The following is an 11,929-nucleotide window of genomic DNA, read 5'->3' as shown; positions in this document are numbered from 1 at the left end:
TTGAGGTAGTCCCAGGAATTGAGAGGTCTCCATCTGTTCACAGGAGTCTAACAGGAAACCGTTTGTAAATGCTTTTGAAAAACTTGCCCTTCACATGTTCACGACTGCAGAGATGCTGAATGCTGTTCACTCCGTCTTTCCACAGACAACGTTGTTATTTGTGCGGGTGAAACTGAGATGGAAAGACACCGTTGCTGGAACTCTTTGGTTTCAGTCTCACCTTATTTTGAAATAAGGTTGGTTAGCACCTGTTCAACAGCAAGAATGTATTCCACTGATGATTAAATGGATGATGTTTAGTTTATTTACACTGGTGTTGAGAACTTTGTGACATGTTTGATTTTAAATAAAGATTATTGTCTGTACAATAGGAGAAACCGCTACTGTCCCTCTCATGGCTGCCACTTTCACACTTCACATTCAGTTTCTCTTCTGAGCACAAGAGATCATATATTTTTCAAAAGTAATAAAAGGTCAAATATGAACATACCACCCATGGGCACATTTTGGGGGTGGAAAACAGTCCAAAAAAATGACACAAATGAAATAGATGAGTGAACGTTCTACTGCTTCCTCTCAGGTGGCTCCTGGCTTGATTGTCGAGTAGAGGGCCGGTTCAGGGGTCACCTCTGCAGAAGACAGGAACGTGCCAACGATTAATCTATTAGCGTGTTACAAAGTTGTCAGAGTTGGGTGGACATAGTTCACAGCATGCAAAGCATTTGTAGCCTTCAGATTTTTCTTCGTGGCTCAGACACATTCGTCATTTTACTGCGGAAGCTTTCTGATGCTTTTCCAAACACCATTGATGCGTTTATGTTTATGTTTTTGCATTTGGCAGACGCTTTTATCCAAAGCGACTTACAGGCAGGTAGAGTAACGGGGGTCTTACCTAAGGACCCCTACTGGAGGTAGTACCTTTCATGCAGGGGATTTGAACCCAGGTCACCCACATGAAAGGTGGATATCTTACCACTCCACTATCCAGATGTGTATTTTCAATCAAAAGACATCGTAGATTCCCAGTGACAGAAGGTCCACAGCATCACACCTTATATTTTTTATTGTTCATACTATCAATTCATTTACAGAATTTCAGTTTTGCAATAATTAGTGATGCATGAATGCAAACACATTTTCATTGTATATATTGCAGCTATAAGCGGGAGATGATAGATGGGTGTCGCAGCTCATAACCCTGACTGCAGGTTTAGCTACTGAATAGTTTGATTGATATTAGAGCTTTGTTGTATATTGTTTTAGTAATCTTAATCAACGAGAAACTAAAGCCATTAGAAAGTACTAGAATAAAAACGTGCCATTTCTACCAGTGAACTATAGTGGAGCAGAGGCATAAGGGCACCATACAACAAATATGTTTTACTTGTGCTTGTTTTAAATATATTTTGGCTTGGAAGAGTTTCACTCTAAACAGTAATGTCACTTAATCCTCCCCATGCAACCAGTTAAACATGGGAGTATTGAAAGGACAGTATTGATTAACTTCATTTCATACATGCCTGTAAACCGTCGTACATCACCTCAACCTTATGTGAAAAACTAAAATAAAACAACTTTCGACACACATCGTGTAGTGTGGTGGCACATGAACTTTGGATTCCATTCCATTCACTAACTCATAACTCTTCATAACTGTGAATAAAAACTCATGCAAAGAGAACTGAACTTTGAAGCTGACATTCCATGACTGTCTAGGTCTACAAGAATATTTTTTTATTTTCTCTTGTTCTCTTATATCTATTCTGCCACATGTAAGGCTGACTTTAACCTTTTAAGACACACCGTTCACAGTTTTTCTGATGTAGACCCAGATGAGCCCCATAACCCAGGACTCGGCCACCAGGCCCTCACCAGTGTGTCAACAGAGTCTACTTGTTCTAATTGTTATTATTTTGTCATTAATCTTCATATTTCCACTCTTGGTTTTATTTCTATTTTTTCTTTGGCAGTCCTGTGTTTCCATGTAACGTCTCTGTGGGCGCGGCGTTGTTGTGTAACATGACTTACAGCCCATCAGCTGATCCATGGGCATAAGCTTTGGTTTAGTGTTATGTCTAACACTCCAGTGGTAAATGACCAGCTTTGTCAGACTTAGATATGTGACGGCAAACCTCACAGTGCTGCCAAGACAACATTAGCAAATGTTAGCGAATGTTGCTAACTCAGCAGCACACCAGCTAAGTTCTCCACCGGCTCTCTTCACAGTACTATTTAACTTCTCTGTACAAGGTTAGGTTTAGGTCTGTTAGGTTCATAAATACAAGACTGTCGTCTGTCATGTGATTTTGCAATTACATTTTCTATCTCTTCAACATCAAAACTCCTGTGTGGAGCCATCTTTCTTCACATTAAACTTGCCCTAGCTTGGCTGCTCCCCCTTGTCATGGGTACACAACTGTCATGGTGTATGTGTTTTTCTTTCTTTTTTTAAGTAAATACTAATGATAATAAAACTGCTCTAAATGTATTTGTAACACCAACATGTTCCTACGCTTTAAGTCACTGGGGGTTGCTCACCTGAAAGTTGTGCTTTAAGTTCATACCAGTGGACCAACTGTTTAACTCACCACCTTAGTGGTGACTCAGTGATGCGAGCATAAAACCTGTGAGAGGTTGGAATTTTACACACCTAAGAGGGATAGTCTGACACATGATGTTCACAAAGGTAAACTTACACTCGGAGTACTACCACTGACGCTGTTGTGTAAACTGTACAAAATCTCTGCTGCCACTGATATTTAATGTCCTTTATATCTGCTGATGATGACTCCAGCTGTGTTTACCTGCATCGCTCTTTGGCTGCACTCCCTGTGTGATGGTGACATCAGTGTAGGTTACAGCACAGTTGGCTTTACCTGCAGAGGAATATTTTTTTACATTAAACCACCAGCTGGTATAAAAAAATTCAAGCTCCTATATTTTAGGCTAAATACAACAATAAAAAAAAAACTGAATGTAAATAAATATACATTTTAGACACGATTAACATTGGATTAGTGGGTGATTCATCGCTGACTTGGTATTTATGCACGCTGAGCACTTAATTAGGAACATATGTACTGTTATCCATTGCAATGTGGCAGTAGGGCATTGCATAAAATCCTGTGCATGCAGGTCATGGGCGTCATTTAATGTTTCAACATACTCTTTACCATCTGTCGGAAAAGTGGTTTGCTGCTGGTGGTTTTATGTCAGGTTTTTTTTTTTGGTCAAAATTTGGGCCCTGTAATCATTACAGTGTAACGACAGTCAAGGTTTTTAATGCGAAAACATCGAACGAAAACATCACAGTTTTAAAAGACGCCAGTGAATTTTCATCTCAGTTTTTCAGACTATTCTTTTTCTTACGAACGTTAGCTACCCTCAGAACATTCTTAGGGAACACAAATGTAAGGTAAAGGGCTTGTTTCTTCCCCAGTATAACCTCACAATTTTTGATTAATTCTTTCTTTCGTGGAAAAATGGAATAAATGAAAAAAAAGCAGGGATTGGTCCTTTTCTGCCATTTCCCTTAACTTCCAAAATGAATGCTATAGTATGTGGTCAGCTCAAGGACATAAGTGTTCTTAGTTTAAGGGGACTGATGAGAGTAGTCTGCACAAGAAACTAAACAATTACATCTAACCTATTGGTGGCACGGACTTAGGTTCTTGTATAGAAGTTGTACTGTCCTTTTGGTGTACTTTATTCTTTTTTAAAATAGAATTTCATCTTGTCAAATGTGTCCAAACTTTGAAAGATCTAAGTTTGTTTTTTTAAATGCTGTATTTTTTTTAATGTTCTGTGAAAAGTTTTTGTGTGTCTGTGGTGTAATATGTATAAAATGTTATTTAATTTATCTAAAAAGAAACAAACTCTAACCTTTAAGGTTCTTTCGGAAGCACAGCAGCAACACCGAGCCAAGTGAGAGGCCAAAGCCAACCACAGGAAGTAAGACATGTGCGAGATGGGGGCGTAGTGTTTCATGTTGCTCACCTTCAACACAGCAAATAGGGAAAATCATAGTTTGTCTTCAATGCAAAAAACAACAGCCCTGAAATTGCAACTGGCTGCCCACAAAACAAAGACATGTAACTTATCAGTCTGCATCTCCTGGTATTCAGCACTATCTTCTTTCTTATTCTAACATTCTGATACTCAACTCACCTGGAACAAACAGCCAGCTGTCTGGTGACTCTCCAGCTCCGCTAATGTTACACTTGTAAAGGCCTTCATCAGACGTGGAGACACCAAAGATGGTCATTGTTCCTGTAGAGCTGCTCCCGATAAGGAGGCCATCTTTATAAAATTCAGCTGTGAGGTTGGAGGAGGGGGAATCTTTATTCGTGCAGCGCAGAGTCACAGCTTCGCCCTCCCACAAAGGGAGAGCAGGACTCTCCAGGATCACGGAACCACCTGAGCGATAGCAGGGTGGAAAGATCACAAGAACATTTGTTGGCAACTCAAGGCCAGCATCTTGATTTAAATGCAATTCCTAAAAAACAAAAGGCTGCTTAAAGAGAAAATCTTTTTTTTCTTTTATCTTCCCAACTTTATTCACAGGCAAATGGCCCACACCTCTATCATGCATTTTTGACCTATCGAGGTGTTAGTAAGTGATTCACATGTGTTTCTCCTTCACAGACACTCGTTCAGTACTTATTAAAATTTAATGGTGGTTCTCGGTATTTGTTTGAACCCACCAGTCACAGAAATGTTGATGGCGTCGCTGCACGCTCCGGCTCCAGACTCACACCAGTACACTCCATTGTCTACGTGGTAAAGGTCCAGAATGAAGCAGTGCGTTTCATTTCTTTTCCCCCAAGTTATTGAACACTCTTCGTTTTTGTTTGTGGACGTGTTTCTCTTCACTCTCCAACCAGAGGAGTTTGTTTGGTCTGCACAGCTCAGCGCAACTGACTCATAGAGAAAGAACTGAGATCTGTTGGGAAGGATTCTGAGACAGCCTGAAACAAATGAAGAGAACTGTGTTTACACCATGTTCGCTAGCCTTGCTAATTGTGTGCTTGTGTTGTAAAATCGAAAGTGACACCTTCCGCCTCAACAAATGTGCCCCTGCATCATGCAAGTTATGAAGAATACCCAAGAAAACCTTCTAGGTACATGTGTAGCCAAAGAGTTTTCATTTAAAAAGACAAGCGTCTGCTTTGTTGTTGAACAAAACTGCTTTTAACTGATCCATGTGGTTTCCTTTCCCTGAGAGCGTTGGCTCTTTTATCTGTGTTGTGTGAGCAGAAAGATGAAAAATATGTCATTAAAAACCTAAAATGGATGCTGTCAGTGCTAAAAAAAAAAAAAAAATGGTAATAAAGGACAAAAATGTAACCAACAGCCTTTGAGGTAACAGCACTTTTAATGGCTTCATACGATGATTTACACAATACAAAATGTCCCAGATAAGTGTGCAGGCATTATTTAGCAGAACTACTACGAGTGGTCTTTTAATTACTAACCTTGTAAGGTGTTTTCTAGAATACATTTATGTCGAATACAGAAAAATACTCCCTTTTACGGTTCTGAATGATGCAAAAACAAACGTCCCCCCACATCACAATCTACTTTAGTAGACTTTACTTTCTAAAAGTCTTCTGTTTATAAGTCAGAATCCAATACAGATTCGGCTTACCTGTTGGGAACTTGAACACATCTGGAACTCACCAAAAATAGTGCAGAGTGCTGTGATCTCCATGCTGCACGGCTGGTGGTCGACTGGCAGACTGAACTGCCACTGAAGGGAGGCTTTTGCATGACTCTGCTCTGAGAGTGTTAATAAAGCAGGATGTGAGGTGTCTCACGGCACTTTACAGAGACGGAGGTTGTAGCTTTAATTTCCTGATGGAAATGTGGAACTGCATTGATCAGATGCATAAAACCGTGCAGATTCATGACCAAAACTGCGTATGCACAAAGGCAGAATTGTACGGTACACACACACACACACACACACACACGGCTCTCTTCTCTGGTTGTCCACCAAAGCTTAATCAGTGGAATCATGAAAGAAAAGACAAATCCACAACTGAGACACTAATCAGTGAAGCAGAGAAAAAGGAAATCCAATTTATTTGGGATCTTAGTTCTGTAACCATGAACAGAACAAAAATAGCTGAATTAAAAAAAAAAAATAAACAAGCAAATCAACTATGTAAGTCCTGAGCAAAGGACCCTGCAGAGCTAAAAAGTAGCGGTCAGATTAGAAACCAGTGGCCAAAACATCTGTCAACTCACACAAATCAGGGCTGCAGCAGAGGACCAACATATCCTGTTCTTTGTTTGTCAGCAGATGAATTCGCAACCAACATCACATACAGTCTATGGAGATGATCAGGAGGGAGACACAGATGTACTAATGGATCGTGGTATGTTTGATGTTTTTTTTTTAAACAGCTCTGTGAAAGTCTTGTTCCTAAAAATCCAGAACGAACTCAAAATATTGATTCCCATTTTTAATGTCTCATTGGAGATGTCTTCTTCATTATGCATGATTCACTGCTGCAGTTATCTGTAGCACCCACATCCATCCATCCGCTTCCTAAGCTCGCTTAATCCAATTCAGAATAGGCTGGAGCCTGTCCCAGCTGCCACTGGGCGAGAGGTGGGGTACACTTTGGACAGGTCAGCAGTCCATCACAGGGTCACACAGAGACAAACAACCATGCATGCTCACACTCACTCCTCGGGACAATTTAGAATAACCAGTTAACATAGAACATGCATCTTTTTGGACGGTGGGAGGAAGCTGGAGTACCCGGAGAGAGCCCACACATACACAGGGAGAGCATGCAAGCTCCGCAGGGGAGTTAAAAGGCCCCAGCCAGGGGTTAAAACCAGGAAGCTTCTTGCTTTGAGGCGACGGTGCTAACCATGACACCACCATGCAGCCCTGCACCTATGAGATGCTCCATGAAATTGCCTGTTTTGGTTTATTGTAAATAATGTGGCTTCTTTTTCCATACGCATGGTTTGTGTATGTGGCTCCATGACTAACTTTAGCGTGGGAGGAAGACCTAGTAAGTACACTTAGAAGATATTAGAAAAAATGTTGGAATTATTATGTTAGTCTGTCCAAACTTGAAATGTTAAAGGAAGCTTTTCAAAAATGCCAGCAAGTATACTCTCACCTAGGCTCAAACTGACGTGATCTCCGTAGAAACCACAGCTTTCCGCCCTGGTCTGTGACTCAGATACAATAAAGGAATCAGAAATTAAGTTTAAAAAAAAGCACAGTGTGAAGTCCATTTCACTGCCCAGCACTTAAATGAATTTCCTACTGTTGTGAACGCAAAATGTGTCACCACATTCATTTGAATTTAATCTCATTGTAAAAGGAATTTAATCTTTCTGTTCATTTTTACGGACTGAATGTGAATATCTGTGATATGCAGATCTTATTTTTCATATATACTGTGGCATTAAGAGGAAAATTAGTAAGTGGGAGCTTCGAGACCGGAACTGTTGCCATTTGGGTGGTCTCATAGACAAATATATGTCTATGGGTCTCATGTGTGGACGTCTTCCGCTCCGCCCACTCTCCAGACGCAACTTGGACGGCGCGGGCATCACTCCGTGTCTTCATTCTTCTTTCACTCTGTCTGTTTTCACAAAGTTGGTGGTTTTAAGCTCTTTATGCTTTCAGTTGTGCGTACATATGCTAAGAGTGAGTTGTAGGATCGTGTTCGTGTGTTTATTGATGTTTAAGAAAGTCGAAAAGCCGCCACTCTTACAGACTGAGGGTGTTCTTTGCCCCTGCCTTTGTCTTGCAGGCAGTCGAGTGTGCTTTACTGCTCGTAATCATTACACTCACACACAGTTCCACACCTGCAAATAAGAAACACGCGCAACGGGTATTTTGCACATGGTTTTATTTAATAGACGTTATTTTAATGAGAAGAATCTAAAGATGTTTATGAAAGATTTGTACAGATGAAAATGTTTATGTTCCTCCGTGAGCTAATTTGTGGAGCAAGTGTGTATCACACCCATTAACACAGCATGATAGCCACAGTAAAATGATACTGTCATTTGTACTATAGATGTACAGTATATATTGTGTCTTTTGTACTGTCAGGTTACACTCAGTGGGGTTACATGGCACTGAAAGGATCGGATTATTGGCTAAATTACAATAAGAATGAGTTGAGCAAGGGTAATTATCCATGGATATATGGCGTTGAATGAATCGGATCAGAGGCACAAAGCATGTCATTCCCCGGTACAATAGGTGGCGCTGTACCCATTTCATCCATCCATCCATCCATCCATCCATCCATTATCTTCCGCTGGTCCGGGGATCGGGTCGCGGGGGCAGCAGCCTAAGCAGAGAAACCCAGACGTCCCTGTCCCCGGCCACTTCCTCCAGCTCTTCTGGGAGGACCCCGAGGCGTTCCCAGGCCAGCCGAGAAACATAGTCTCTCCAACGTGTCCTGGGTCTTCCCCGGGGCCTCTTTCCAGTGGGACGGGCCCGGAACACCTCACCAGGGAGGCGTCCAGGAGGCATCCTAACCAGATGCCCGAGCCACCTCATCTGACTCCTCTCGATGCGGAGGAGCAGCGGTTCTACTCCGAGCCCCTCCCGGATGACCGACCTTCTCACCCTATCTCTAAAGGAGAGCCCAGACACCCTGCGGAGGAAACTCATTTCGGCCGCTTGTATTCGCGATCTCCTTCTTTCGGTCACTACCCACAGCTCGTGACCATTGGTGAGGGTAGGAACATAGATTGACCGGTAAATCGAGAGCTTCGCCTTCTGGCTCAGCTCCTTTTTCACCACGACGGGCCGGTGCAGAACCCGTACCCATTTCAACTGTTGCTAATAGAGCCACTCAAGGTTAACCGCTTCACCAACACCACCAACAACAACAACAAACTCAGGCATTCGAAAAAATGGCGAACTGTTACGGGGTAACAATAAAGTGTCCCGAGCTGAGGAAATAAAACAATGAGAACTGATGTGTGATGGTATTGGAAAAGAAAAGTAATACTATTCAACCAAAACCTAGAAGAAAAACACAAACCCAACGGAACCTGCTGAGGACGAACAAGAGCCTAAATGATTAACAGAACCCAAAATCAAACTGTCAACCTCCTTCCACTGAAAGAGTTATGCTTCACGACAACCTGCACAAGCTACTGCAAAAACACTCCAACAACAGCTGGTCCCACGGGCTCCTGGGTTGCGTCTTCCAGCATCTTTTAAAAGCAGCCCAGCTGATTAGACCTAGTCAGTCACAGCTGGGACAACTCACCTGGCTGCAGCCCTAACATACACACACACACACACACACACACACACACACTATATACGACCCTTGGGTCGTAACACGAACGAAGAGCAAGATGAAGCTACGTCCCTCTACATTTCGTTTGTGATGAGCTGCTTGTTGCACAAACGCGATGCACAACGGTGCATTCTCCATCGCGGTGTTTCTTTCTTTCTGGCGGCGACAGCAACAGTAATATCGTCTCTTCCGACTTCTGGCTCACGACCCCGGGAAAAAATCTCGAGCATGCGCAGAACACAAAGTCTAATTCACCACGTGCTTTACCGTCTGCAAACACGTTTATCTCGGGGTCTTAATCCGATCGCGAGTAATCCAATCCGATCCAATTTCTTGTCAGATTAAGGTGTCTACATGCACTTAATAACTCAGTCTTATCGTAATTTAGCCAATTATCCGATCCTTTCAGTGCCATGTGACCCCACTGAGTGTAACAATGTTTCAATCTGATTTGAACGTGTGTTTATTAGGTTATTGGATGCATGTGAAAAGTAGAGATATTTCCAACTTACCTGAAACGGATGAGAATATTACATTTGGAGAGTTTATACTATATTTTGCATTTGTGAGAATTAAAGAGACGCAACTTGGACGGCACAGGAATCACTCCGTGTCTTCATTGTTCTTTCACTCTGTTTTCACGGACAACTGTATTTGTAACGAGGTTGACTGTTTACGAGAACAAACTGGACTCAGATAAAGGACACTCACATCAGCCTTTTGTGATTCCTTAAATCCAGATGACCTGTTGTAGTTGGGATCGGCTGAAGGAAAAGCAGCACTGATATCCAGCAGGACAAGTAGAAAGACGAATCTTAGGTGATCCCATGGTGTTGCATATCAACAGCTCATTATGAGTAACTTTATTTGATTGATTTCAGTGCTTTATTTAGATTAGATTTTTTGCTAGTATTCCTTGTTAGTTATTTGTTTAGAATATTTTGGTAATTGGGTCACACTGGGCACCGTAGGTAGGCACCTGGAGTACCAGCATGCACCTGGGTGGGCCAATGGTTTTTTACCAGGGAAAAGGAGAAAGTAACAGGCATGGTTTTCTTTGTTCTTTTGTTTGTTTTATTGTTTTGAAATAAATCATCTTCTTTTGCCTGCGTTAAACCACATCCCCCATGGTGCATCAGTGGTCTTTTGATTTTGTTTGGTTTAAGTTTAATTTGTTTTTATGGACAAATGGTCACTACATGTATACTAAGCCATTGTGGTCTTTTGTATAGCTTTGTGATGTGCTTTTGAAACACGTTTACAGGAAATAATATCCAATGTGCCTATCTTTGCAAAAGGCGCTGTTCAATTTGGCGTTAGCATCTTAGCCTAGCCAGGCTATTTAAAAGACTGCACTATGTCTCACTAAAAGTCTAACACCAGCTTCTGAATGAACTGCATGTTTAATGCTGGTCCAGCCGGCGCAGAACAGCAGTCAATTTTACTAGAACTTTAGTACAATGTGGATGACTTTCTCTTCATGTTTTATTGACACAAAACATTCCACAGCCAAACTATAACATATAAAATATAACATATTTTCCCCTTCTTACTTAGGCTTTAGCATGGTCATATTTATGGTCCTTCATGGTCCTTCATGTCAAAAGAGGCGAACTATCCCTTTAAATTGACTGCCTATTTTGGTCAGTCCTGTTTAGCCAATCTTGTAAACTTGCGCCCTCTCCTGGTGGATGAAGGTGGCGCACAACACTGACCGAATACATAAGATAAAATAAAAAACAAACCAAAAACAGTTGAGAGGGCTCAATCTGAGGTCTACAGCACTGTTGCTGGACTAATAATTTCATTCTGAAGTGCCACTCATCTGAGGAGTTACAGCATGAACTGTCAGAGAACGGCCAGCCGTGTAAAACGGCTGGGACAGTGATGAAGTATTTAAACACGTGTAGGTGTCCAAGATGTCAGGTTCATTGAAACAGACAAAACAAAAGCACAACCAAAAGTAACGTCAGAGTATATATATCTACCTGCCGTGAGAAGAAAGTGAAACCACAAAGCAGAGATCAAATGTTGGTATATAAATGAGATGGGATTTCCAACATGTAAATTCTTTTCATCATTCCACTGTCACGGTTTGGAGGTGGAGGCGAGGAAGGAGGACCCAGGTGCAGACAGGGAGCCGGAGTCAGGAGGCAACTTAAGCCGTTTATTTAGAATAGAAATAATACTCTGGCTTCCAGTCAGTCACAGAATAGATTTTAAAAGCCTGCTGATGGTTTACAAATCCCAGAACGGTTTAGGCCCAAAATACATCTGTGATATGTTCAGAGAATATAAACCTAGCAGAGCTCTTAGATCCAAGGACTCAGGTCAGCTGGTCCAGTCCAGAGTCCAGACTAAACATGGAGAAGCAGCATTTAGCTGTTATGCTGCAAACAAGTGGAACAAACTGCCAGTGGAGATTAAACTTTCACCAAATGGAGACATTTTTAAATCCAGGTTAAAAATATTTATTTTCTCATGTGTCTATGCATGAAATCTGCACGCTATCTTTTAACTTATCCGGACTGTTGCTTGTTTTTAAATTAATTTCAATTGTTTTAATTGTTTCTCTTTATATTATTTTATGTATTTTTAATGCTTCTTCCACTCCCTGCTGCAATGCTTTT

The 11,929-nt window shown here is 41.5% G+C and overlaps 1 protein-coding gene across 1 annotated transcript; it reads right to left on the bottom strand.

Annotated features, from left to right (window-relative positions):
- Positions 1 to 576: 576 nt before the first annotated feature.
- Positions 577 to 5,710, bottom strand: LOC142368732 (Fc receptor-like B). Its single transcript, XM_075450918.1, has 6 exons — positions 5,680 to 5,710; positions 4,704 to 4,967; positions 4,168 to 4,416; positions 3,883 to 3,996; positions 2,805 to 2,876; positions 577 to 629 (listed from the first exon to the last, which is right to left on the bottom strand). Exons 1-6 carry the CDS (start codon positions 5,708 to 5,710, stop codon positions 577 to 579), a joined length of 783 nt encoding a protein of 260 aa, XP_075307033.1.
- Between the last annotated feature and the right edge of the window lie 6,219 nt (positions 5,711 to 11,929).

This window comes from Odontesthes bonariensis, chromosome 19 (genome assembly GCF_027942865.1).
Source record: "Odontesthes bonariensis isolate fOdoBon6 chromosome 19, fOdoBon6.hap1, whole genome shotgun sequence".
Lineage (NCBI taxonomy): Eukaryota > Metazoa > Chordata > Actinopteri > Atheriniformes > Atherinopsidae > Odontesthes > Odontesthes bonariensis.
This window is presented reverse-complemented; position numbering and strand designations above follow the sequence as displayed.

Bases quoted from the DNA above. Each gene is read 5' to 3' on its own strand.
- LOC142368732 (XM_075450918.1), bottom strand. From the start codon at position 5,710: ATGGAGATCACAGCACTCTGCACTATTTTTG. The intron at 4,417-4,703 runs GTGGGTTCAAAC...GCTATCGCTCAG, and splicing joins CATCAACATTTCTGTGACTG to GTGGTTCCGTGATCCTGGAG. The intron at 3,997-4,167 runs GTGAGTTGAGTA...GCTGTGTTGAAG, and splicing joins CAGCTGGCTGTTTGTTCCAG to GTGAGCAACATGAAACACTA.